Source organism: Anomalospiza imberbis, chromosome 3 (genome assembly GCF_031753505.1).
Source record: "Anomalospiza imberbis isolate Cuckoo-Finch-1a 21T00152 chromosome 3, ASM3175350v1, whole genome shotgun sequence".
In the NCBI taxonomy this organism is placed as follows: Eukaryota; Metazoa; Chordata; class Aves; order Passeriformes; family Viduidae; genus Anomalospiza; species Anomalospiza imberbis.
In genome coordinates, this window is record NC_089683.1 from 105,886,419 (window position 1) to 105,914,410 (window position 27,992).

The 27,992-nt window shown below is 43.3% G+C and overlaps 1 protein-coding gene across 2 annotated transcripts in view; it reads left to right on the forward strand.

The window, feature by feature from the left end:
- SLC24A3 (solute carrier family 24 member 3) overlaps positions 1 to 23,400 on the forward strand; it is a 116,032-nt gene extending 92,632 nt beyond the window's left edge. For both annotated transcript variants that reach the window (XM_068186299.1, XM_068186300.1), the window contains exons 13-17: positions 1,085 to 1,251; positions 2,058 to 2,172; positions 3,029 to 3,141; positions 12,279 to 12,344; positions 13,304 to 23,400. In XM_068186299.1, coding sequence (XP_068042400.1) covers positions 1,085 to 1,251; positions 2,058 to 2,172; positions 3,029 to 3,141; positions 12,279 to 12,344; positions 13,304 to 13,453 — 611 coding nt within the window. In that variant the 3' untranslated portion in view covers positions 13,454 to 23,400. The remainder of the gene's footprint in view (positions 1 to 1,084; positions 1,252 to 2,057; positions 2,173 to 3,028; positions 3,142 to 12,278; positions 12,345 to 13,303) is intronic.
- Positions 23,401 to 27,992: the final 4,592 nt, after the last annotated feature.

A 27,992-nucleotide genomic window follows, 5' to 3' on the forward strand; every position in this document is an offset into this window, starting at 1 on the left:
ACAGGGTGGTCCTGAGTGCCTCTGCTTTCCTGCTGTTCACTAGTCACTGCCACAGTGCTCCTCGCTCTGTATGGAGGGCTTTGAAAGTCAGAGCAGCTGCATGACTCGTGAGGGCCTATGTGTGCCTCAGGCTGCTGAACACTGCACCTGCAGGATGGAGATCTCCTTTTAGCCTAGTGCTTCTTACCACATCGGGGCTCTGGTCCTGGGATGATCATAATGTATCCCTGTCCTGCCTTTGAGTCACAGTTGCCATAGCTGGCAAGATTTGCTGTGTTGCAGATGAGCCGGAATACTGTAGGGAGTGGTCCTGACCTTTGCAGGCAAGATACAATTTTGGGAACTCCTGTTCAGGTCTCACTCAAACAGCATTTCTGTAGTTTGAGTGAGGAAAAGACCTGAGCCTTAAAGAGAGTAGTTTAGATGTCCTATGGACTTGCATAGTATGTGAAAGGCTGGCACAGACCTCTCGAGATCTCTGGTTCCAACCCCTGCTCAGAGCAGGTCCTTCTCCAAGCCTGTGTCCAGTTACATTTTATTATCTATAAGGATGGACATCCCACAGACTTTTGGGTATCTATTCCAATGTTTGACCACCCCAGTAAGAAAAAAAGAGAAAATGCACAATGTACTTCATATACTGTCTCTTCTGAATTTCCTTATTGGAAGTTGAGTCCATTGGCTTTTGTAATTCCCTTGTGCAAGGAATTTTGTAATTCCCTTGTGAAGGGCCTGCCTCCATCTTTTCTGTACCTTCCCATTAGGTGATTTAAGGTGAATCAGATCTCTTTCTTGGACTTGCATTTTATGTGGTTTTGTAAGAATTTGACTAGGGAGGAGGGGGAGCACATATGGTCTGACCCATTATTTAAACACTCAGGGAGGGCCTTCATACCCATCAAGGGTCTGTCTCTGACCTCCTATCTGCCATTACATCATTATCTTCTGAACATTGAATGGCATGTTGGCATAACAGGCTGAGGTGTCCCTGACATCTTGTTTGCACATGTTAACAAAATAATAGCATTCTGAAATACAGCAGACGTGTCTTGTGATTGTTTCCCTTTGTTTTGTTGTTTGGCAGCTGGCAAGATAGAAATGTTGAAGTGGGTCTTCACATGGCCCTTGAGTTTTGTCCTGTACTTCACAGTGCCCAACTGTAACAAACCCCACTTGGAAAAATGGTTCATGGTCACCTTTGCTTCTTCTACCCTGTGGATTGCAGCTTTTTCTTACATGATGGTGTGGATGGTACGTACCAACTAACCCAGAAACCACTGCCTGGGAGAAGCAGCAGGAGGGGGTTTGGCAGTCTAGAGAAATGCCTAGGAAGTTCTACACACCTGAATTTTCAGGTGAGAAACCTTAGGTTTGCTTCTATTTCTTTTGGATCTGTCCACACTCAGAGAAGAAAATTAGGGGCCAGTAGCCGTGGCCTTTGAGCTTGATTTAGGGCTGGCATTTCATCCAGATTCTTTACCTTGGGCAACAATTACAGCTGCAGCAATGGAACGTCTCCTAGTCCTGGAGGGTAGTGTGAGGGGTGCTGAGTGACAATCTGGCCACAACAACTTTTCATTCTCTTGGAGCAAGCAAGCTCAAGAGACATGGATTTGTGAGTGATAACACTTTGAACTTAGCATGAACAACAGCACGACATTCAATCAAATTCCTGCAGAACTAGAAACATAGGGTGGTTTTGTGTCTGCTTAGCTAGTATTTGTATATAATAATGTTTACAAACTTCATCCAAGATCAGGAGACAGTTACCCAGGGTAGTGAGCAACCATATAGTCTCTTTTCCAGATTAGTATCAGGAAAACTGTGGATGAAATGTATGGAACAACTAGCCTGAGAGAGTACACAGCAGGTGAGTGCTATCCCCTGCCAGTTGAGGAATATACCAAAAAAGCCTGTCACTGCCTCTGTTTAAAGGAAGTGTGAGTTTGCACTGAGAGATACCCTCTGTCTCACAGCATCTTGCAGATTTGGACCAAATTGGTCTCGGGTCTTAATTCTTGTAAACAGCTTGACAGTTTATTTCATACTCTCCTTAGGTGACAATCATTGGGTACACTCTGGGAATTCCAGACGTGATCATGGGCATCACTTTCTTGGCAGCAGGAACCAGCGTGCCAGACTGCATGGCCAGCCTTATTGTGGCCAGGCAAGGTGGGTCTTTCCAGGGATGGCATCCTGCTGTGGAAGTGTGTCCTGATATTCTCCTCCTCTTCAGGCAGCACAGATGTTTCCTCAACAGGAGAATATACAGAGCTCTTTCCTCAAGCCTTAGAATTTAAAACAAGAGCAAAGAATGAAATAAATTGTGCTGCTATTGGAAAGCAGTTAACAAGTTCTCAACAGAAGTGTGGAGCAAGTTCTGGCAGTATTGTCAACTTCAAGCCTTTGTCAATAATCACAGTAATTTTCTTAATTTGAATATCAGTGGTATAGAACTATTTAATGGCATAAGAATCTTTCAGGTCACTTTCCAGCTTTTCTTCTCAGTCATAAGGACTGGAAGATACTACTGTTTTTAAGGAAAGCAGCTCCCCCATGTTTGTGGCCTGAGCAACAGGTGTGTTAAGAGGAAAAGCAAGTAGCCGGTACTGCTTTATGGGAGCAAAACCAGTGGCTCATCACTGAAATAAGCAGCTGCTGAACAGATGACTCAAAGAGCTTTTGCAGTCAATGCAATACAGAAGCTCATGTGTCGTGGTCACAGTAAAGGGTCAAAAGTCCCCCTGAATATGGCACCAGAGAACTGGCAGGTCACAGCCAGCACAGCGAGTTCCCTCAGCAGCAGAGGATTAGTGGAGGAGAATTCTCAGATGATCCAGGAAGGTGGATTACGCCCCTTTAAGTCTGCTGTCCTTGTATGATGGGGGGGCAAAGGGAGGGGTGGGAGTGAGGGGCATCTTCCATAAATCTTGGCCTTAATCGGGGGGAATTGCCTGGATTACCTCAGATTAAAGCTGCAGGGCTTTTCTGAGATATGTCTGAGTGTGTGTGGTTTTCATTCCTGCAGGTATGGGGGATATGGCCGTGTCCAACTCCATCGGAAGCAATGTTTTTGATATTTTAATTGGCCTCGGCCTTCCATGGGCTTTGCAGACCCTAGCAGTGAATTATGGATCATACGTAAGTCCTACATTTGTTTACATCATTGTTACTTATTATTTATTTATTTATTTACTTTTAATAAGCCAGATCTTTCTAAAAGAAAAAAAGTCCAAAATTCTATGGATTTTTTTAAAAAAACAAGTAATTTTCTCTGTTACGATATGGGAGAAGTAGAAATTAATTGTCACTGGACATTTCCCATCCTTTTGAGGACAAGTACTTCCATTTCTTCCTTGAAGACAGAAGTCTGTGCTGAAGTGAGCAACCTTACTAGATTGCACTGGATTTTCATAGTCTTGAATATATTCCAAGTATATCTTGTATTCCAAGAATATATCAAGTATTCCAAGAATATCTTTATAAAGCAGAGGGGATAAACACACAGGTGAAATATAGAATGTAGATGAGATCTGTAGGGCTTTCGCTAAGAAAAATGTTGGCATTACTAAACTGTTCACACACTGCAAAGTGAAGGAAACTGTTAAATAATTGGATGTTTCAGAGCATGACCATCAGCAGGAAACTCTGCAGAGCTTTCCTGTATAAGACAAAACTACCAAACACCAATGAACTTATCCTTTACTTCCCAAGTGATAAAAGAGCCAACCTCTGCCCCAGAGTTGCTGCAAGGTTACTTCTGAGAAGTAAAAGCAGGAGATGCCACAGAGTTCTAGAGGGAAGTCGCTGTGGCTATTGCTGTTACCTGGACACCACTCAGACAGCAGTGTAGGGCAGAGAGAGGACTGTTGATTACAGTCACTGAGTGAATGCAAAGTTAAAAGGCAGGAGAATGACAGAACTGCTGAGCTTGACAAGTTCCTCTGGAGATTGTCTAGTCCCCAGCCCTCTGCTCAAAGTTGGATCAGCTAGAGCAGAATGCTTAGGACCTTGTCCTGTTGGGTCTTGAGTACCTCCAAGGATGGAGTCTGCACAGCCACTCTCAGCAGTCTGCTTTGTTTTTTAACCACTCTCAACAGTCAAAAGCATTCTTATATTATAATGGGATTTATGTATTTAAAATTGTGTGGTTCCTCTTGTCCTTTCAATGGACAAGAGTCCTTTCAATGGACACTCAGAAGAGTCTGGCTGCACCTTCTCTGTGTTCTGCCCTCAGGTATTTATGCACATGGCTGAGATCCCCCTGAATCTTCTCTAGGTTGAACAGTCACAGCTCTTTCAGCCTCTCTGTATGTCAGATGCTGGCATCCCTTAAATCTTCCTTGTGGTCCTTCACTGGACTTGCTCCAATAAGTCCATATCTTCCTGGTATTGAGGAGCACAGAACTGGACCAAACACTTCAGATGTGAGCAGAGAAGGATCATCTTTCTCTCCCTACTGGTACCAATTGATGGCACAGGGGTTGACTTTGGCACATTGTTGACTTCAGCTTGGTGTCCACCAGGATCAACAGGTCTTTCTTGGCCAAGCTGCTTTCCAGCTCGTCAGCACCATGCTGATATATGTAGTTATTCCTTCCCAAGTGCAGGGCTTTTAATTTCCTTTTGTGGATATTAATGAGTTTGCTGCCTGCACATTTTTACAGCCTGTCCAGCTCCCTCTGTATGGCAGCACAGCCCTCCAGAGCATGAGCCACCTTCCCTGTTTTTTTATGGGCTGTGAACTTGCTGAGCCTGCTCTCTCCCCATCATCCAGTTCATTAAAAAAGACACTAAGCAGTCCTGACCCCTGGGGTAAGGCCCTAGTGACTGGCCCCCAGCTGGGCTTGGAGCACAGTGCTTTGGCTGGTTATCAGGCCATCCCACTGTCCACTTTTCTAGGCCGTTCCTCCTCTGCTTGTCTCCGAGGATGTTTGAGAGAATGCCAGAAGCCTTGCTAAAGTCAACATAAACAATGTCACCCAGCAAGTCCCCCTCACCATACAAGACTGTCAGGCAGGGTCAGCGGGATTTCCCCTCCATAAATTAATATGTCTTGTCCTTTGTGTATTTAGAAGTGGTTCACATGATCATGTGTTCCGTCATCTTCCCAGGGATCAAGGTCAGGCTGACCAGCCTTTAGTTCCTCAGATCTTCCCTCTTCTTGAATGTGGGAGTGCCACAAGGAAGCAGTGCTGTAGGAATAAAATCCCTTTCTTTAATGAGCAATTTATCTGTAGCTCATCTATATTTTTGTGAAAAAGGATGAAAACAAGTGGCTGAACAGAAGCAGCCAGCTTTCATGGAGGCATAACAGTATCACTACTGTTTTGCATACCCAAAATGTCCATTGTACATGGTTAGAAAAAGCAGTCTTGGAAACTACCTCACAATTAGCAAAAGGGAGTTTTCACTTGCTGTTCCTGGATTTCTCTCCAAATTCTTGGGTAATTGGACTTTGAAACAAAGCAAGTCCACTTTTGCCACCCAGTTATTGGTAATTAAGCTATGTTGCTAGCAAAGGCTGGCATTAGCTGGGTCAGGTGTACCTTGGTGACGGTGCCAAGATGCTGGTTGTTATTCCAGGAGTGTTGCCATCATCCCTGGCACCCAGGTCAGAGGGTGCAGCAGACGTGGAGCTCCAGTTCCTGAGGTCTGTCAGTCTGAGCCTTGGGCTGCTTGCATGAGCAGGCCCTGCTAACTGCACTGAGGCTCATGGGCTCAGGCCAGCCTGGTTGTCCACTGAATATCACTGTGAGTCAAAAGTACTAGGTGACTTCTGAGCTAATAGTACAGGATTTAGTACTGCTCCTTTGGTGTTTGGCAGGACCCAGATGTGTCTCTGTAATATCTCCTCCAACAGGGAACTCCTCAAAGCAGTCTTTATAAGTGGCTTCACGTGGAATCGGGACTTGTTGTTTAAACAAGCTTACTCCATGGAATAGTGTCTGAGTGGGGAAAAGGCAGCTTTGTGATCTAACAGAATGAGTCAGGAAAAGAGCAAGAGGGGGACCTGTCAGAGAGACAAATGGGCTTGCTGGAGTCACAGTAGGTGAATGTCAGAACTGGAAATAAGCTGTGAATCCCTGGAGACACATCCTGGTGCTGGGTTGCTAAATCGCATTTTGATTGCGTGCCTCTCTTCTGACTGCCACTTCCCCAGCCCCATTGTCAGTTTATTTATTTATTTTATTCTGCCATCCTTATTACAAGAAGGGAGAGGAAAACCATCTTATGATTCTCAGGCTGCATCTTGGAAGCATCTGTCACCTGGTGTAGAAAAGGAGGTTTTCCTTCTGTGTTCCTGCTTTAAATGAAATATCTTCCCCTAGGATGTGGTTACGCTGCAAGTGCCTCACCCTTTGCCTTCAGCTCAAGTGTCAGTTCCAGAATTCCTGGCTTGGACCAAGCCACCGACCCTTTTTCCATGAAAAGGCAGATCTATTCAGGATTAAAGTTTCCACATCAGATCCCTTCTGTTTTTACAATGCCAAGTCTTTAACCCAACCATATGTTTATTACTTCAAGGGTCCTTGTTTCTGAACACTCATTAATGTCTAGGTACTAACTCTGCCTTCCTCTGCTTCCCACTGGAACTTCCATCTCCACTGCTCACTTGGCCACCCTCTTGCAGCTGCTCTTGCCTTCTGTTATGTACACAGCTAATCTGGCAGGCCAGCAGGGCGTTTGGAGGCAAAGCAGCATCCCTCTGGACCTTGGGAGTCCTTTGAAATATTCATTCTCTCCTCTCTTCCAGCATCGAGTCCTGGACACGTTGCTGACTCTGTAATCCAGTAAGAATCCTTCCCCAGTGCACCTGGCGTATGCAGAGTGGAAGGATGTTTGCTCCTTATCTTCTATCCAGTTGCTTTCCTCTGGAATATTTTTTTGCATGTAAACTAGACATCATCCAGCAGTATTTTAGAGAACAGGAATTTTAGCCTATGGTTAAAGAGCCAGGTTGATTTGATCACGTCAGCATTTGGGAGTATAATTATGTCAGTCCAATTTGCTCCTTTGCCTGATAACTTCAGGCAGTTTCAGCAAAATTTGACAGTACATTAGAAGTCTGAGAGACCTGATGTTCCTTCCACGCAAACAAGCGGCTTGAGTACTGCAGGAATAATCCCAGTGCAATCGTATTTAGGCATCAGAGAATCCAGAGGGAAGCAAATGCTTGCAAAGCACACATGGAGATAGGAAGTTTCACTGCTTTGCTCCTTGCTGACCAGTTGATTTTCACTGTTTAAATTCCAAGGCACTGGGGTGAATGATATGTTAGGACAAAGCTGGCTCCCTGGCTTTGTGGCAGAGAGATTATTGGGATGACTATACTGTAGTAGAGCAAAAGTGTCCCTGCCAATCCTCCTAGCATTACAGGAGTTCTCTCCAGCTATAGCTCCTGCATGATACTCTTGAGTAGCCATGTGCAGCACTCCAGGTGAGTACCCACTGCACAATTAAATTTGTGATACAGAGCAAAACAGGGACACTTTCTTAGGAGTCTAAAAACAGGTTTAAGAAGGAAATTCCATTTAGGCATGCAGCAATGCATCAGTGTTTGAAGTTCCAGTTTGCTTAGACTGCTGTCTCATGGCAAGACCTCGGGAATGCAGGATTTAGACTGAATTTCCACTGCCAGGCAGAGACACTGAAGGAGAAGGATACCCAGACATACAGAAGACCTGCAGTTTTTTCAGCTGAAGGACTGGAAACAAAGTATAGCCCTTCTGAAATTCCTTACTGGGGTAATTTCTGTCATATTAAGGCCCTGAAGCAAAACCAGTGTGGGTTTTGGCAATGGCTCCTTGTTTTCCTTTAAGCAGCTGCCAGAAAAGAACTTAAGAATAGAATAACTTTTATTTCCATTGTTTTTCCTCTGCTGTTTAGCTTCAGCCTTGGTTACCACAGCAGCATGGGAATGGCTGGAGCTGGTGGCAGCCTCTTTGCATTTGCCGCACAAGCAGCCGGGAGGTGGCCCCCCTCAAACTCTGACAGAGGAGGCTGTCAATGTGCAAACCTTCTGTGCATTATCAGGCAGAACAGCATTCTTCTGCCTTGCTTCAGCCTCTACACACAAGCCAGTCCTCAAAGGGGAGTTTGGGAATATTGATTTTCCCTCCATGCAGTATGAGGGAGTGATTCTTCTGCAGCCCGTTTTCTCTTGGGGACAAGGCATTTCCTATTCTTAAATGAACAGGGGACTGAACTTTTCATTATGCAATTAAAAGGACTCCAGCTGAGACTCTTTTTCTGGTCTTTGTCAAAACCTGAAATTATCTCCTCCCTTATTGTGAGTTTTGAATGTTTTGCTGCCCTTGTTTTCCCTGAACTTGGACCTTTTCACATATCCCAAGGAAATGTATTCTGTTGCCTCTTACAGGAAATGCCACTTGTCTTATGAGAGGGCTGCTTGACTGATTTCTGCCCTAATTTGACAGATCAAGTGTCACCAGAGAACACAAGGAAAAACGACGCACCACAGCTTTGGTCACCATGAAGAGACTAATTTATTTTTTCTGCCTCCAATCATTTATAGTTCTCAAAAGGTGCCAGTGGATTGGAAGGTGAACGTGCCACCTCTCCAACGACACTGGACAAACTACCAGTCTATCAAATTTCTCCGCCTCTATGAAAGAATGCAAAACAATAGGTTGTTTACAGAAAGTTGCGTGAGAAAGTTCTCTACAAGAATGTAAATTCAGAAGGCTTTAGAAAATCCTAAGAAATCAGGGCGACAATCAAGGCCACATTTTTCTTAAGCTTTTGTTTCAAATTTCAGAATCTTCTGGGCTTCTGTGCTCATAGTCAAAAGTCATGATAAGAAATGGGGTCGGCTGGTGATTACCATAGGAATGGAATCAGTTAAATCTGTATTTCCAGAGCTGTATGTAGACTCATGGGAAATTTGTGAAACAGCAGTGGGTAGTCCAGAGTCAAATTCAGGAAAAGAAAGGGTTTGTCAGGAAGCTCATTTGGCTGAACTAGATACACATTACAGCTGGAATTTCTGGAAGAAAAAGTGCAACTGTTTGAGTAAAAAAATATTCCTGGTGAGCTCAAAGTACTGGAAAAGATGTGAAGAATTCCAGATGCTTCTACTGAGGCTCAGGAGGTGATGTATGCATGGCACCTCCCTGCCATGGAGCAGGTAGAAAAGGGACGGAAAAGGACAGAAACCACATGTGAAAAGGGCTATAAAACAATTGAGAAGCAAATAGGAAATAAAAAAAGGCCAGTTGGAACAAGTGGACATTGATGTGAGCCTGTTCCCAGAGCACATTTGCCTTGGGATGACTGGGAGATGGATTCCATAGATGGGTGCCTGGTGTAACTCCAAATGAACTGGACTTGCAGTGCTGTGGGGTTACCCTGTGCACACCAACATTCCCATGGATCTGACTTGCAGGGAGCACTGCAGGGCTTGGACAGGGGCCTGCATGAGGCATGGCTCACCTGGCACAAGTGGCCAGGCTCACCTCAGCAGCCTCTGGCACACGGGGAGAGTGGAAGCATCCGTGAACCATGGGGATTCAGCTTTGTTTAGATTTCACTCTCTCAAAACCCTTCAGCAGCACTGTATAAAAACCACCCATGGTTCTGTAGGCTGACTTTCTGAAGTAGATACATGCCTGTTAAAAAATGTGGCAGGGCTGCCAGGACCATTCTTGTTATTTAGATTAATTAATAGCTCTCTGCTTTGCCCAGCAGTGCGACCTGGGCTAGATACCAGGCCAGGAATGTGGCTGGTTAAACCCAAGCTGAGAACTGTTAACCTGGAGTGAAACTCCAGTGTTTTGGTGCAGTAACCCTGTGAGGGGAACTTGTTGTTCACGCTGCAGAAGGGGTTGCCACATTTGCTTGGCCCACACAGGAACAGCATGATGTGTGGCTCTTACATTGGTAAAGCTGCTGTAAATAATTAGCATACATTTTCTGCTTTTGAATTATCCCTAATAGCATCTTTTATTCCCCTAAATAACCTCCAAGGAAGAGCCTTGCAGATAGTCTGAAGAAAGCAGCAGCAAACATCTCTTTTTCAAAGCACTGTCCTCAGCAAATTAGACACAGAGGTCTTTGGAATACTGTGCTGGTTTTATGGAGCATGAAGTTGTAATTGAGAAGCAGTGTTAAGGTTAAATTTTTGCACTTTAGGTTAAATTCAGACATTTTCCATGGTAAAATAATTCCATCTTCTTCATTGCTTTCTTTTCCTGTAGATCCCTTTCCAATTGATACATTTAATACTGACAGTTGTTACAAATATTCTCACTAGTCAAACAAAATTCCTGACCAAAATCCAGACAGGAATTTATTGTAATTTATTATATCTTTCCTAGCCAGCTGCTGTTCCTTTGGGATATAGCAGGGAGGTGGCTTTAAATATGTGTTTTAGTACACAGAGTTAGTGTAGGGCTTTTTTGAACTTTATAATAATGGAAATGCAGGTTAACTGTTACATGTGGGCCATTCTGATGGGTGGAAGCAAGAAAGGAGGAGTGGATGCACAGGAATGACTGAAGCCGAGCGGGCTGGTCCATCTCTGAAATTCACATTAGCAGAGGGATCATGGCATTTTTCATCTTCAGTTATGCCGACAGTCCCAAAATCAGTCTTCATGCCCTGAAGCAACCCAAATCCTCCATTGCTTTGAGCAATCTGATGAAAATATTGTATTTAACATGTAATGGCTATAGGAATGTTATGGTCCTGCTGTCCATCCATACCCTTACAGCACATTCATCCTAAAGAAATCCTCCAGTACCTTTCAGACAAAATGATCATCATGGTTGTAGCCTTTTTAATGGTGTCAATAATCAGCAGGGAAGGAAAGTGTGCCATTTGTGTGAGCTGGTATTTTAACATGTGTAAAGGGAGCAGCAAAGCTTGGGCAGGACGGATTGGCTTAGAAGATCCTGGGTGTGCAGAGTGCAGTGCAGGCTGAGAGTTCCCAAGTGTCAGGACTGATCATCCTTTCTGACTCTGCAGGTCAGACTCTCCCCTCTGTGGTCCCTGGGGAGTGAACCTAAATCATTACTCTGGATTTAGGAGCAATAGTAGGGTGAAAAGGATTTCCTGGCTGTGGTGCAAAATGATACAAGTGTATCTGTATTCCTGCATTCTTAAAATTGTAGTGCTGCTTGACAACATTAGCAATACCCACTTCACTTGTAAATGGGATTCTTTATAATCTAACTAGAAGGATGGGAGCACTGAGAAGCCAACCTTTCCTAGAAGGATGCCCCCTCCATGTAGTAGCTCCTGGAGAAGTGCCTTGAGAGACTCCACTGAGTGCTCCCCTCATGATGCTGCAGGTGATGCTGTTTGAGGTCATATAAAAATGCCCAAAAGGATAATGTTTAAGTTCCCCAAGAGAAGGATGGGAAACCAAGGATAAGTGTGATCCTAGCTGAGGAGCAGGATTGGAGAAATGGCTTTACTTCCTGTAGCCTTCCTTTGTAACATTAGGTTTATGTCTCACAAAAATCACATTTTAAAAAGTATTTAGGCCTTAAAGATGCAGGCGACTTCCTTAGGTTATGCTCAAAGCCTCTAAAAGTGGCAGTTAAATGGCTTCCCAGCTTTGTGGACCTGCATCTCGGTTCTTCTCTTGGACAGTGACTGTAACTGGGGCTCTGCCATGAAGACATCTTGCACCAGAACCTGTGAGGTGCCTGGTACACAGCCCTGCAGGCAGTAAATTGTCTCCTTGGCTGATCTGCCTCAGTGCTAAATCATGTCCAGCCTATGTTAGTGTGCCATGATGCATTGATACAGACAATTTTTCAGCACCTGAGGCTGTGGTTTTGAGATTGCTGACTTGTTCCGTTCACCCAGAGGAGTAAAATTAGGGAAGAAATAATGTGAGAGTGTGGGGAAGAAATCTGGTGCTTGTGTGTGTCCTTGTTTTTTTTTCCCCCACTGTGAAGCATTAATTGGTGACTGAATGCAAAATTCCCTTTCCCTGTTTGTTCTTACAGGACTTATATGGGAATTAGAAAATGTCATGATATAATAGTACAAGGGATGGCAAAGCTCACGTGGAAGTGGAACACTGTGAAATGTTGTCAGGTCCTAAGGACGCTCCTCTAATAACACTCCTCCTTTGGCAAAATAGGGAGTAGGCAAAGTTATCTGCGATGTAATGGTCTGACTTGGCATTTACAGCTTGCAAGCCACTGTTTAGCAGCTCATCAGTTTAGGATTATGGAAATATAAGCAGAGAGGAATATTGTTTGAAATTGTGAGATGGTTTGATAAACTTCCTTCTTTTACAGATTCGGTTAAACAGCAGAGGACTTATATATTCTGTTGGTCTCCTGCTGGCATCAGTTTTTGTCACAGTATGTATATAGTCTTTTGTTTTTCTTTTCCAAATGAGGGATTTTTATAGACATTTTCTTCACCTGCTCCTTTCTCACCTCAAGCTGAAATAGTGGTTGCAAAGTCTGTTGTTATGGGATAGGGGTGCTCCATGTTTGAAAAGGTTCCCAAGGCCTTGATTCGGCTCTTTGCAGGAGCTGTCACTCCCATGGGATGACAGTCCTGCCTGTGTGTTTTCCATGGGAGGAACCTGGGAGAGCCAGTAGTCATCATTAGGGATTTCTATGCTAGAGCTGAAGCAGGTCCCTTGATGCATGATGAGATCCATTGTCCTGTGAGACCAGCAGACAAAATGCTGAGCAGGTTGCTTGCCCCTCTCTAGGTTCCTTCTGAAATACAACACAGTCCAGAAAAAACAGTCCCTGACAATGTTTCTGTTGAAATCAGTATTTGGTATTCCCTGACCTTTCCCAGAAATTATAGAAGAGGAATGATGTGACATCTTCCAAATCTTGAGATGGGAGGGGAATCCTGTGCAATGCATACCAACACAATTCCCACACACACAAGACGTTAATCTTTGGTGGGAGCAAACTATGCAAAGTCAAGCAGTCTTAGACTGTGTGGCTCTAGATTGGGATGCAGAGGAGAACATAAAGCATTTCGAGTTAAAAAAAAAAAAAAAAGTAACCTGGCCTTTAAATCAATTTCTGATTGAATTAAATGGGATTGTTCTCGCCAAAATGAAATTCACTGCCGAAACCTAAGGAGGTGATCTAAGTCAGGGTGGCTTTTGTGACTGCTGCTCTGATTTACTTGAGCTGTGGTTTTCAGCTCACTTGGTGCAATTTGTGATTGCTTCCAACTAATCATCATCAGTAAGGGGACAGTCCTCTTTTGGCTCCCGTAGCTGAGGAGGGGATTTACCACTTTATTCAAAATGTTCCTGCTGTGGTGGCTTACTCTGTGTTTATTGTAGGTTTTTGGTGTCCACATGAACAAATGGAAACTGGATAAGAAGCTAGGGTGTGTGTGCCTTTCCCTTTACGGCATCTTCCTGTGTTTCTCCATCATGACAGAATTCAATGTTTTCACTTTTGTGAACTTGCCAATGTGCAGAGATCACTAACGCAGGTGGCAGATTGTCGGGAGGAGCTTCCTTCTTACCTGTGCAATACAAGCCACGGCTGGCATTTCCTGGATGCAGTGCACCTCCAAGTCGTGACCTATATCCTGTTCACTGTTCATAGGACCCATGGCCCCGTCTAGGTTTGCCCTCTCCCTGGCCCCCACAATCTGGAGCAATCCTTCATCGATGTGAAGAGCTTTTTTCAACATCCATGTGATTTCCTTGCTCGGTTTTTGAACAGTGTGACTGAGACTCAAGATGAACTGGCTGCTAACTGGCGTTAAGCCAGTCAAACTGGTCTGCTACAATTCCTTCTTTTTTTAAGTTATTTGATGGAAGACTAATTAATTTATGACTTAAGACTATTGCTGCAATGCAGGAGAGGATACGTCATATGGAGGTTGACTTTCAAGGAGAATCATGGGAATTTTTTTTTTTTTGGTTGTGGGGAATGGTTTTTGTTTGTTTTAGCTTTTAGTTTCGGGTTTGCAGGTTTTTTTGTTTGTTTGGGAGTGGGGGTGTTGCTTTTGTTCTTTTTTTTTACTTGCCAGAGATCAACGTCTTCTCGTGCATCTTCTTCCTCTGAGTGCTGGCTCTCCTGTAACAATCCAAAGGCCACAGGGCAGTGTAAAATGGAAATGCAATTCAAGGTACTCAGCATAAGAATGGATAAAAGAAGATTGTCAAGGAAAAAACTGATGACTTTTTACTATAAATAGTTAACCTTGTAAACGTCTGTTAAAGAATGCAAGCTAAATGTGGGTTCAAAGGGTAAACACTGCTACCATTTTACTATGAATGTCGGAGTTTTATTACAAGGGTATTTGTTATTTCCAAGCAATAGTTTGATCGCCAGCCCAGAAGGGCTACCAAGGAGGTGTCCTGGTTTTTAATGGTCTGCACATGGAAATGGAAGGTCAGAACTTTCTCTGCTTCATCAGATTTCTTGTTTTGGGGGGATTCAATAGTTCACGTCTTATTCATTCTGAGAAGGACATAAGTACATGTGAAAACTTTTCTAAGTGAGTTACAGACACTGGTTTCTTTAAGAGGAAAGAGGCATATTTTGCACAGACATGGTTACCGAAGTTATAATTTGCCATTCTTTAAAGTATACACTGGACCTGGCCTGATATTTTTCATCTTAAGCAGTTGAACTTATCTGGTAACAGATCATGTGGATTCATCACCTCTCCTTTTGGGAGGGAGGAAGACACAGACAGAGATGGCACATTTTAAAATGTGGAATATCTTCAATGCAGACTCTCTCACAGATTTTAAGTTATTGTGAAAGTTTAGCTATTCATTGTTCCAATATCCCTGCTAGATTTTGTATAATTCTGTATTAATATGCAGGCAGATTCCACCCCTGAGAAACACCATCACTGCTTCATTTGTATGTATTGATACTGTGCGTTCTTGCCACTGCGGCTCTTGTATTTACTTTAAGCACTGATCACTTCTGATCCTCTTGTATATGTTCTGCTGTGAAATGTATTAAGAGACTACCAGCTAGGTGAACGTCTTTGTCTATGGTACGAACAGTGGCAGATAATAGTAAAGGTACAGCAAACCCTACGTAACAGAAAGGAAAATACCCAAAACACCAAACCCTAAGCTATAGCAGGAAAAGAAAATGCTCCAGTTTAAAAGAAAAAAGAAGAGAGCCTCATTCTGTTCACAGACAAAAAGCAATTTTTTTTTCATTTGCACTTTCGGAATTGATTTTTTCAATCTGATTTTCTTTGGGCATAATGTTGTAAATGAAAATATTTATACCCTGTGGTTTCCCTTCAGCACAGCAGCTGGTTTTCTTTGTTTGTTGCACCAAACACGTGGAGGCACTGGCAGCTCTTGCACTGTGTGTGGCAGCGAAGTCCTGTGGAAAAAGCCACGTCCCACTGGCCTCGCTCGGGGAACAATGTGTGCCGGTGGATCCCTGGCAAGAAGAAAGGGTCCAGAGACAGACAGCAGAGAGAGTGGATGACATGCTTGCGTCGCCAGTTTTCATCCTGGAAAGCAATTGTGTTGCTGCTTGTTGAGCTCTGCAGCTGAGGTTTGAGCAGCCTTCTCATACCTGTGCCCGCGGGACATCCTCTTGCGTCAGGAAGCCCACTGTACTTTCCTGTTGCTGGGTTTTTGTTCCTTTTGTTGTTGTTGTTGTTAATGAGATGAATAATAATAATAATAGCAATCGCCAAAATGCCTAAAATACTTCTATAAATCAAATTATGTTTGTAATGATGTGGCATGTGTCACTAAAGCCACCCCACAAACATGCAGCTTCACTTCATAGCGAGATGCAGTTGCTCCTAAGCAGAGTGTGTCCTTGCTGATAAGGGGAAGGAAAAAAAGAAGTTTCATATCAGGGCCTATTATTTCTTCTATTTTGAATATTTATACTGCTGCTCCAATGGAGCCAGTTGGATCTATTTCTGCGAAATAGCCATTAACTATCCCATGGCACAAGAACTACACATGTATTTCTTAGGAACTTTTCCTACTGGTGTGCATTAAATACTGTAGTAGTTGTAGTTTTGTGTTGTGTGTAAAACCTGAAATACCTTGCTTTGATACTTGTGTGTGTTGCCAGAATGTTCTGCAAGCAGCTTGTTCTAAGCAGAAACAAAAGGTACCTTGAACTGCTGTTACCTGTGCCGTAGATCCCTCAATAAGCACGTCCTAAAGCAATGCTTTCTGCCAGATGTGCTGATGATTTGCAGCAAAATTGTCAGGTCCAGACCTGGTTTGGAACAGAGCAGACCGACTGAGTGTGCCAGGAGAGAGCACGCCTCTCATTCTTGTTAGCACAGTCACAGCCTGTGTAGAAGGCTCCAGAGCAAAAAAACGGCAATTTTTGGCATCCTTCCTGTATGCTGTCTCCAAAAGTGGCATGGACAGTTCTATTCCGATGCAGGGCATACTCAGAGCTTTACTGGGCCTTACAGAGGACTGAGTCTCCCAGGAATTCTCTCCTGCCAGGGGGTTTCTCCCTTCCCGAGGTCAGACTCTGGAGGATAGCCAGTGCCTGGCTTCAGTGTCCCCGTGAGAGGCTCTGCTTTGCCCGGGGCTGCATGAGCCATGAGCTGTCACTGGATGCAGGGCCTCAGGAGCCAGCCAGGCTGGCACAGCCACGGGGGTTGGCAGTGGCTGCTTGGGGGTGGAAAGAGGGAGCTGAGGGGCTCTGAGGCTCAGGGTTGAGGGGCTGCAGGGAGCCACCAGGGAAGCTGGGTTGTGTTGGGTATTTTTAGCATGACTGTGATTGATTTGCAGTTTTCATCTTCTGAAAGCAAGGGTCACCTTCGCATCCAAGGCTGCTCTGGTTCTTGGACCAGTCAACTGTTTTTGTTTCCATTCCTAGCAATTTCAGACGATCTTCAATGAGTATTTCAAAGGGAGATTAAAGAGCCTTTTTTCTCCATGGAGATGCTTCACTGCAGTTCTTACTTTGACTTAAATATGTGACCCTTGGCTGGCTTCAGGTCTGCTTGACATGGATGGCCTTCCTTTGACAGTGGTTCAAAGGCAGAATGACAGGAGAGGGTATGATAAGAGATGGTCTTAAGACATGCTGGGAAAACTGCTTTTGTCGCACCAAAGGTGAACTTTTTACTTGCCTTTTTTTCCCCCTTTTTTTTTTATTTTTGTTTTTCATGTGCTGTGGTTTTTAGTAGACTTTTTCTGTGATAGAAACGTCAATATGAAATGTGTGCATGGGAGATTTTTCACTTGCATAATTTGTTGGTTTTGCTGTGATGCCACTTGCATGCTTAGTTTCCAGATCTCTATGCTCAGCTGTGTCACTGAAATAAATTGATTAGCTTTGGATTTGTGATGGTGGTGCTCATGGAGAACGAGGTGCAGGACTGGGTTTTTTTCTTGACAAAACAAATCAGGTAGATCGGCAGTCATGTTTTAGAAAAAAACGACGTTCAAGGTAGGTGGAGTGACCTGAAGGTAACATTTAATACCCTGCTGTCAGAACAGGGATTTTTATGTCTTTTCCAATTGGTACTTGTGAGATAAAATGTACATTCAGTGTTATTGAATAACTTTTTAGAAAACCACAGCTTTCTGCTGACTGACAAATATTTCTTATATTAAGATTTTTTGGAAACACTATTCCTTTTAATTAAAGTTCACAGAGATGAAATAGTGTGAGGTTTGTCTCTTTCAAAGTTACACCACTGGAGCTTTAAACTTGTTTAAAAATATATTTTAAAAATCAATTTCGGTGGACCATGCTTACCTGAATTTAATTCTGCCTTGTACTTTCAAAGTGTCGCTTCATCAGCAGCCACCGCAAGTTAGTCTAAAAGAGACTTAAATCCTGGTAAGAATGTCCCTTTTAGATTGGTACAACTTTAACTGAATCAGTTTAAAGCAATGGTTTTAAAGAAAGCAGTGGAAATTTGAATATTTGAAAGACCTCAGCTACTTCAGATTTAAGGAGCTGCCGAGTCTGAGTGTGCTGAATGGATGTACCAAGCAGAATACAAGGCTTAGTTTCAGGAAGAGAGTTTTCAGTATTCAGGGACTTGAGTGAAATCTGACCTTTGTGAAATCAGGGGCAGAACCCCTGTGACTGTTGTAGGGTCAATGATGTGTTTGTAGTAGTGAGTCCTGGAAAGGATGGGGACACTGTGGTTTTTGGGGTTTTTTTTGGGTGAGTGGCCTTTTTATTTTCTTACCTGAATAGATAAATTACTACTAATTAATAAGACCAAGCACCTTTAAGGGAATTTACATGAATACTCTTGTTACCACTTAGTGGTCTCAAATCTGAAGCACAGTTCCAAAAAGCATCTAATTCTGCCCAAACTGTTTACACTTGTCTCTCTGAATCTGCAGAATCAAACTCTGGTGAGGACTTGATCCCTGCCTTTTGGAGAAGTTCAGTTTATTCTTGGAAAGCAATAGGCTAAGAAATGGCAGTCTGTTTCGTTGTGCCCTGGGGATGTAAATTGGCTATGTAATCGATTATTTGCTGGCCTGAAACAGTCTGACATCTAGGCCAAGTTATCCAAGTTTGGGTAGAAGCACCTCATTTCAGGAGGGCTTCCAAAAAAAAGCAGATTGTTTTAAGCAACATATTTTAAAACATATTTATGTAGCAAAAATTACTTTATTTTGTTATTTTTTAGATAGGTTTCTGTTTTTCTAATAGACTTGCAAAACAAGTTTGAAACCCCCCACACCAGAACAACCTGACAGAAATCTTGTCAGTGTAATCTTTGTCTGCCAGGTAGGATTTGAATGGTGCTAAAAGTCAATGTGATAATTTTACGGCAGCAATTCAACGTAATATTTTTATTGCCAGCTGAGGAAAAACACACCGCTGTGTGCCTGACGCTGTGAGGATGTTTGTAGTTGGTTACAGATCCGCTCCGGTGCTGAGCATTTGTTGCTGAGGTTTTCCATTGGCATGCCTGACAAGCAAAATGAGACCTTGGGCTCCTGGAGGAGCGATGCCTCCTGCTGAACATTTTGTCCTGTCAGGAGAGGAGAGGGCTGCAGGGGTACAGGCCCCTTGGCTACTAGTTACTGCTGCCAGCCTGGGATTACACTTGCTCCTTTTTCCGAGCAGGAGCATGTGTTCTCCTGAGGACCAAGTCTTTCCTTGGCTCTGGTCAGGGTTGCTTTTGGCTGATAAATGCTGGAGCAGGGGAGGGAACAAGAGCTGCATTCAGTTTGCACGTGTAGAGGAGGGTGTTGAGTGGCCGATGCTGTGTCACAGGAGGACTTTGGATGGAGAGCTCCGTGAAATCTCTCCCGTGGGCAGACATCCCTGTACACCCAGCAGCCACCCACTTTGCTTCCTTATTTTATCTTGCTCCTTGTGTTGCCAGGATTCAGAATTTTGCTTCCACTTTCTCATAAGCTGTATCCCTCTGGCTTTGATGGCTGGCCCACATGCTGCTTTCTGTAACACAGAATTAATGCACTGGGCTAGCACAAATAATGTGCAGGTTTTGATCCAGTAAGCTGATCAGAGAAAATGCAAGGAGATCCTTGCTTGGCACACCAGCCTCCGAGCACCTGACTCCAAACAGCACCAACTGCCTGCCTGGAATGTGCCCCAAGCCACTGGGATAATCGGGCACTGCACAGGACATGGGAATACTTCTCATGTCTTTTCAGAGACTCCCTCAAGGGAATTTTGCACTCTGTGCAAAGACATTCATTATACAGTAAATGCAATTGATCTAATTAAGGGATTCTAGATCTGACCTGGGCCTTTTACACTTTGTGAAGCCAGATTATACTATGGGAGTTTTACTGAGGGACTTGGCCACAGGTTCAAATAATTCATTGTCAGGTTTTTAGTGGTTTTTTTTTTTTTTAATGTATGAATATAGGTTTGTATTCAAGCAAAATACCATATTTATACATATATATACACTTTACCTAGTAAAGTATATGTGCTAACTGTTGTTAAATTGAAGCCCTGTGGTAACTAGCTGTTTCTGCATAGGAGTAAATTCTTACCATGGCAAGTGCTAAAGATGCTATAGGTGTATTGAGTATTTAAGGCAGTCTTACACATACCTATTTATAAACTCAAGCAAAGTTTTTATTTGTTTTAGCAAGGTATTGTGAGTGGTGCATGGCAGTTGCCATGCATCTGTGTAATACATCTGTGTACATTGAGTAATATTTCTAATTATTGTTAGTCACTTGAAATTCCAGTTCTATTGCTGAATATAAAGTCAGCTTCGGGGAAAAAAAAAAAAGAGCATGTGTGATACATTGAGGAGGTCAGAAAATTCTGCACTGCAGTAGTTGTGCATTTTATTTATTTATTTATCAAACACAGAGTGCTGAGCCCCTGGTTCAAGAAAACATTTCCCCATGCTGGCAGAAGATTTAGGAACCTAATTTTGGTCCCCTCCTAAAGCTAATGCCAGGTTTCCCTGGATAGGGGGCCAAGCAGACTAAGCTATTTAAAGCATTGTTCTATCCTTTTAAGTGGCCACAAAAAGGAGTGAGACCTTCTCAAATGGTTCTTGTAACTTTTATTAGTAGAGAAGCTGAGAAATGCTGAGATATCCAAAGATGCTTCTGCTGGTGATCTATAAGAGTATAAATATGTAAATAGTAAATGCTCCTTGCACTTTTAATACTTGTAATATCACTGTCACGAGGTACCTTTTGCAATAACCAAAATTCACATTTCATAAGCTACCCACAAGTAGACTTTTTATTATTTTGTTCCCCTTTCTCATTAAGGAATTAATCTTCCTTTGACTTGTTTGCCCCAATTCTTTTCAAAAGTAAGTGACTGACTCTGGTTAAATGTGAAGATCCCCCTAAACCAGGTGTCATGTGCCAGCTAATGCTTGGTGGAAGCTGACATTTATTGTCCCAGCTTTATGACAGGGTGTTCCCATTTACAGCAGGCAAGGACCTCCCACCTTGAATGCCTGCAATAAAAATGGTCCCACTGCTCACAAACACAACGCTCCCCTATTTCCACCACACTTGTTTGGGTTCAGGGGGGGTCAGCAGATCTCCAGTGTAGAAGAATCTATCACATCATCACTATCAGTGGGGATACAGTAAGGATTTCTGGGGGAAAATACAACAGCAACAATGGAGTCCTTTTACAGACAATGTATTGGAGGGGACTTTATTTTGCCATCTTTTAAAGACACAGGGCAATTTTTAGATCAGGAAAGAAAAAAAATGGAAGATAAAGCCTGTTCATATGAAGTACAGCCTCAGTCTTTCATGAAGGTTTGTAGTAATGTTCAAGTTTTGCATAGAGTGAGCTCCCATATTCTGTCAAGCATAGAGCTCAGCTGAGTTTTTCATCCTTGGTTCTCAGAAACAATGTTTTTCTCTCATGTTTCTCACTGCACTCAGGACCTCTGAGCATAATATGCACTTCTGTATCATGGAACTGTTTATAGGTGAAGTGAGCGAGCACAGAGATTGAACCACAACAGGTTTTTGAAAGAAGCCAAAACAAGCATGTTTGTGTAATAATTTCATTCTGAAGTAATTTTTTTAATGGGTGCCAGAAGCAGAGGACACAAAGTGGGAATCTGTAATCATGCAGCACCAGTGGAGAGCAAGTGCAAGCAAAAATAGTATGGCATCACAAAAAGTTGTCTGTAATTCAGATATTGGCAAGTTTCACAGGGGTGACATTTACATGAAGATTTTCCTGGATGCTACTTGATCTTTGCAACCCTTGGTCTTTGGTCAGGAAGCTGAATAGTACTTTGTCCCTTTCTGAGAGAGAAGGGAGATGCCCAGCCCAATGTCTCTGACTTTTACACTGGCTGTACAGGTGTGCCAGTCTGTGTACGTGAGAGGTCTCTGGTGTGCAGTGAACTTTGCAGTACATTGAAGATTTAGGGATGAATTTTAGTTAGCGTTCCCTTGAGGAGCAGTGTGATTGACTTCACTGTCCCCCCTTGTAAAGCTGAGAATCCCTACTATGCAGGCAGTATTGTGTGAGATTACTCATGGAATGTTACCTTCATCCTTGCATTGAATCTTTGCTTTCAAGACTGAAACACTACTTGGAAGATGTTTGTAACAGTTTGGGGAATTAGTTCGGGATTTTTTTTTTTTTGGGTTTTTTTTGTTTTTTTTTTTTCTCTCTATCAAAGTCATGTGCAATATGAACCCTCCTGGCAAGGTCTGGCAGTGGTTTGGGTGTTCCTCTTGCTGGTGCATTCATCAGAGCTTCAGCCAGCGGGACATGTGGGAGCTTCTCCTGGGCCCAAACACAGATGTGTGACAAGCAGTGGAAGGGGCACTTCTGCCAAGCACTCCAGCACAGGCCTGGCAATGGGAGTTGAGACTCAGGTAAATCAGGAATCCAGAGAACAAAAAGGTGAGCAGACAGACATGTTAATCTTCTAGTATGCTGTGCAAGTTTTAGCCCCTTCCAGTGTTTTTTCCAAGCCAAACCCAAACTGATGTGTGTACATGGGTGCCAAGCCAAAGGTAGCCAAGCTCAGCACCCTCAGTCAGCCTGGCATCACCAAGGCATGTGGGGACAGCCCTAGGGCCAGCACTCCATCTGGGGCGGGAGGTGTTTAAATCATTTCAGGGCCCAGCTGTCAGCTGTTCAAGATCTGATCATTTCACAGAGCTAGAGTAGAAAATTGGGGTTTGTACTGTTGCTGAAGTCTCAGGCTGCTGAACTCGATCCCTGCTGTGGCCTGCTCTAAAACAGAGGGCAGAGACTGTACCAGTCTCTGAATCCTGTGCGTGGTGAGGTCTCTGCTTTGTGATACAGTCACAGCATCCAAGCTGCAGGAAGCACAGCAATAAAAGTGACTCATAGGAGCACTTTCTGTTTGATTAGTGATCAAATGACACTGTCTGGGTCCTTTATTGCTGGGCAATTCTGTGATGCTTCTAATCATGAGGAAAATGTAGGTGGAACTGAGTGCAAATGTACATAAAATGTATGTTCATTTATAACCAGCCAGAAAGCAAAACAAGCAGTGGTTTCTAGTAATATAATTCTACTCAAAATAGCTTTCTATTAAGTCAGCTTGAAAGTGTTAAAATGGTGGAGCCACAGACAAAACATTTGTTACCTTTTGAAATTAGTTGCAATGGTTTTGTCATACTTGTACAAGTGTTATAAGGTCAGCCTTTCTGTATGTTTTACAACTTACTGTAGAGTAGACTTCTATGCATAGCTGTTCCACTTGCCTGTGTAAGTTACAAATCTAACAAAAATGAAAGCATGCATTTTTCTCTGTTTGCTGGTAACCTATGAAATTAGAAACTTGTATTTCTGTGTTTTTAATGTGTTATACTATAAACAAAATTCACAGCACTATTGTCTATGAAATATCAAAAAGTTTTATCAGAATGAATTACTTTAAATGTTTTGTCAATTGATTTGATAATGTGTCAGACATCTACACTAAGACAATATAACGTTTATCAATAAAAATATCCTCTCTTTGTACTAACTTAACATTTCAGGGTGTGCTTGGACATAGGACTATAGCACCCCTTTGGGTTCCAATCCCAATGATTTATTAATTTTTGCCTTAATTTTGAGAGTATTTTATACCCCTTGATTGACCTGAGCACTGGATTAGGGAGTGAAGGAAGAAGAAAAGAGAGTTTTTATACTTTGTATTACCTGTGCCACTGAATGTGTGTTTGCTGTAAAGGTGTGTGCACCTTTAGAAATCATCCAGTACACGTAGGAATCTGTGCAGAAACAAACACTCTGGGAACTTTATGTGTTGTTATATAAAGACTCAAATTCTGCTCTTTTACAACAGTACGGATCTGAAATTACTGCACTGGCGTTAGTTAAATCTGTTCTAGCAAAGGGAAGCAGGTGTTGATTGTCACTCTCCCGGCTGGAGGAACCCAGCCCGAGCCTGCTCAGCCATTGAAGCCATGGTGATGAGAGCCAGTCCTCCCTCGGAAGCAGTTCCCGGAGTAATGTTTTCAGTAATGCTTGGAATAATAATGAGGGGTCGGGCAGCTTCCCTTGGAGTGCGGCAGGGCTGGTCAGAAGCCCCTGCTTTGAGAGGGAAATACTTGTGCTGCTTTTCTACTCTGCACCAGCTAGGGAGCTGCAGTTCCCCTCACCTCCTTCCCTGTCCCCCCCCACCATCTCAGCCTGCCCTGGTAACAGGATGCTTCTTCCTCCTACCTCATCCCATGGGACATTTCAGCAGCCCCCCCCTCCCATTGTACTTTCCCTGAAGGAAGGACTTGAGATCCTGGAATGAAAAGGCAATTGGGTCTGGCTGCCTCACCTTAACCACCTTTACTAGCATTTGCTGACAAAAGGATCTCTTCCTTCTGAAGTACACGCCATGTCTCCAAGAAGCACTGCTGTGTCCTAGGCAGATTATTTACACATCCACAGCTGATTCCAGGTACAGAAGAGTCCTGCAGTGCAGAAAAGGCACACATGCTGACCCTACACCTCTGTCCACAAGCGCAGGGATGAGGTGCAGCTTTGATGTTAATGCAGAAAATGTCTTTGATCATTGCCAGCCCAGCGGTTGTCTTGAAAATATTTTTCCATTGGTGTGATTGTTTGCTTTCCATCTCTGTGTGCTTGCAACCCAAAGCATATGTTGGAATCCATAGGGATGCTCCATCTCTCTAGCTATTTCCCCATGACTGGTTTTCTGGTTCAAAGATAATCTTGCTTCTTGTCAGATTTTGGTGCAGTTCAGTTGGCTGTTGGTCTCTGAAGATACTCTCACTTCCTACCCCATGCCATGGTGATATGCCAAATGTGCATCTTTTTTGATTCTGCCTTGCATGCTTCACTTCAGAAAATTTTTATGTAGCTTACAGCCCAGAAAGTTAGAAATTGGTTTTCAGAGATCAGGCGAGTATTTGAATTTCTAACCACTTTCATTAAAATTAGGAAAATTAGAGTGTGAAGGCAAGCTATCATTGCTTTCAATGGAGTAGATATGGATGAACATGAATTCATATTCATGTATTTACTTCTGCTTCTTTAGAAGCTGTTCCTGTGTTGCCTTTACAGTTATTCTTCAACCATCACAAACCCTGACTAAGCAGAGATGTGAATTCTTAGTGCAGAACAAAAAAAAAAAAAAGAAAAAAAAAGCATCAGAGCAAAAGTACAAGCTGGTTAAAAGAAAACTAACCCTCTTCTCCTACATGACTACCTTAAATATGCAAAACTAGTGCAAATCAGAACAAATCTGATTTTTTCCCCATTGGAGGTCACTTCTAGCTTGCTTTACAGAGGCCTGACTTGTGTCTTTGCCACCCCAGAAGTTATTTGCTTTGAAATAACACTTGCAGAGATAAGAGATATGTCCTCCGTAAATTGCAGATGAAAAATCTCCCTCCAGGCTCTGCCCACTTGATTTTGACCTGTTTATTCCAACAGAAAGAGTGTGTGCATGCTGGGCAGGTCATGGGGCTGCTTGGCATCCCAAAGCAATGGGGTTTTACACTGCAGGAAGGTTGGGGCATTTCCATCCAGCTCTCATGCACACCTCCCAGCTCCAGGTGAGACTTCCTACCTGAGGCTTCTCCCTGTCTTTGCACAGGCGTGCCAGGACACGGACATCCTAGACATGCTAACCACACCCTGGAAAACAAAGGCTTTAATTGTAAGAGCTTTTAGTGCCAAAATCAATTCTGCTGCCTAAAACTGGGCAGCCTGCTGGTTGCTGCTGGGCTGCACAGCTCCTGGAAGTGCAGCTCCCAATCCCTGGTGCTGGGAGGTGGATGCACACAGGTGCTCCCAGTACACTGTGCTTGCTGGAAAGCTGAAGCAGAGGCAATGTGTGACCATGCTTTGGGGAGAGCAGTGTGGAGACATGGGACTTGGGATGAGCTGCAGGTATGTTGGTTTTGCATGGTTTTCCTCCCTGCTGCAGCAGTGATCAGCCCTCTGGGCACAGCTGAGCATCTGCCCACATCCCATCCAGCTGCCTTGAGCAGGCTGCAGCATTCAGAGAGGAGGAGGGGGCTGATCTTCAGCCTCTGGCTGTGGGGAACAAACAGCACTCTCTTTACAGTGCCAAGCAAATCACTAGAGAAGAGTAGCACAGGATAAACAAAAACAATTGAATGCCACAGCCTGGAGAGAGCAGGTGCAGTGAAACTACTTCAAACTGTGCACACAAGATTTTACAAGTGAGCATTTTAAAAATAACTGGGGAAAAGAAAAAGTGGCATAATTAATATATCAGCTGCAGTGCAAATGTCTCAAACAAGTAACATTTTAAAAAGAGAACTCTGCTTTGTGTGTGAACTTAAATCGACACTTGTCCTGCCTGAAATCTTTTTGTGCTGACTGCAGGGAGAGCTTGGATTTTAGAAGTGTATTTTCTAATGTTGCAGAGCAATGCCATCTAGGGCATAGAGCCTTACAGTTACCAACAGGAATGCTATCCATCCTTAGTGACAGTGCTTCCTGGATTGAATATTTATAACTAGTTCATCACATCTGCATTAGGCCTGTTGAAATTTGCTCATTTTCAATATCCGTTTCCAGTTTCCTGGACTGTGCTCAGTTGTCAGATATTAGTGGATTGTTTTGTCTCAATGGGAACATAATGAATTTCTGGATATACCTTTTTTCCCCCTTAAATCCTCTTGGTAGCTTTCATCTGTGCAGCTCAGCAGGGATTATTGATGGTCTCTCTAATCTTCAGCTACTCGAGGAATCTGCTGTGGCTGTGATTAGGGCCAGTACACTGGCAGTACACTTGGGCAGTAGATTAAAATATTAAACCTAACAGGCCAGATCTTGTCATCCTTACTCAAAGCTATTTACTGTGTTGCTGAGGCTCTTCTGTTTGAATTAAGCTGCCTCTAGAGTGCTGGTCTGCGTTAGCTGAACCTCAAGGACCTGGCCTGGTCACAGCCTGTCCTCACTCCTGGCTGATGCAGCTCTCTCCAGGCTGAAGATGAAGTGCCAAATACAAGGTAACAATCTGCTGGGTTTTGTGAAGGCCTGCGGCAGTAATGATTAATGAACTCATGGGTAGTACATCTTAGGTACCATCTCCTCTTGCTTCCTGCCACTTGAATTCATAATGCTTGGCCTTTCTAGGGAATAGTAGCAATATTTAGTGGCACTTTAGATAAATACTGTTTGTCTCTGCAATGGGTTTTGTTCTGTGTGCACAAATTTGCTCCCCGTTAGAGAAGAGCAAGTGCTTTAGCTCGCAGACAGGACATTCTTCAAACTCCCAAGGCTGCACACCAGGTTCTAGACCAGCCAGCTTCTGCTTACCTCTGTGAGAGTTATATTTGCAGCTGATGATGCTCAAGTTACCGGTTGTATATGACTTTGTTGTTTTTACGAGCAGCTCCAAACTGAAGGCAAAATACTTGACTACAATTTGAAAGCATACTGGGAAATGTTAGTACTTTCACTAATAAACACAAGAGCTTTTAATGTAGCTGCAGGAATTCTTACCCCTTCCCTGGAATAATGGCATTCCTGTTGCTATCTGAGCATAGAGGAGGGCTGATTCTCCTCCAGGTTCATAGTGGTCTGGTTTGGCTGCCAAGAGGTAATAAAGCAAATGCCTGCTGCTGCCTGAGAACGGCATTGTCTGAGGGCACTCCAAGTCTGGGAAAGGATTAGATATTGACAGTATTAATTAAGAAGCATAAAGTAAAATTAGTAATTAAATTTTTGTAGGGTCTAGTTAAACAGTGCACTGTCAAAACATGATGCTGAAGTGACAAATAATTGGTTCGTCACAGTTCTCCCTAATGATCTATTGTCCCATAACTTGGTATGGTGTATGTCACTCACTGTAACTGGAGATCTAGAGCACAGATGACTTTATTTAGAAAACAATTTTAAAGCCAGGCTACAACCACTGTCTTTTTCCCTCTTCAGTGTAAAGATAAAAGGATGAATCACAATCATTACTTTCCTGCAAGTTAAGACAGCTGTGAGAGAAAGACTGGAAATATCAGCCTGGTTTTTTTGAAGGTGATGAGAGCATGCTGGTTTTTGTCAGGACTCCATCCACCATAGTGAAGGCAGAGGCTGGTTTACTCAGTAGCTGGTACTTCCAAATTC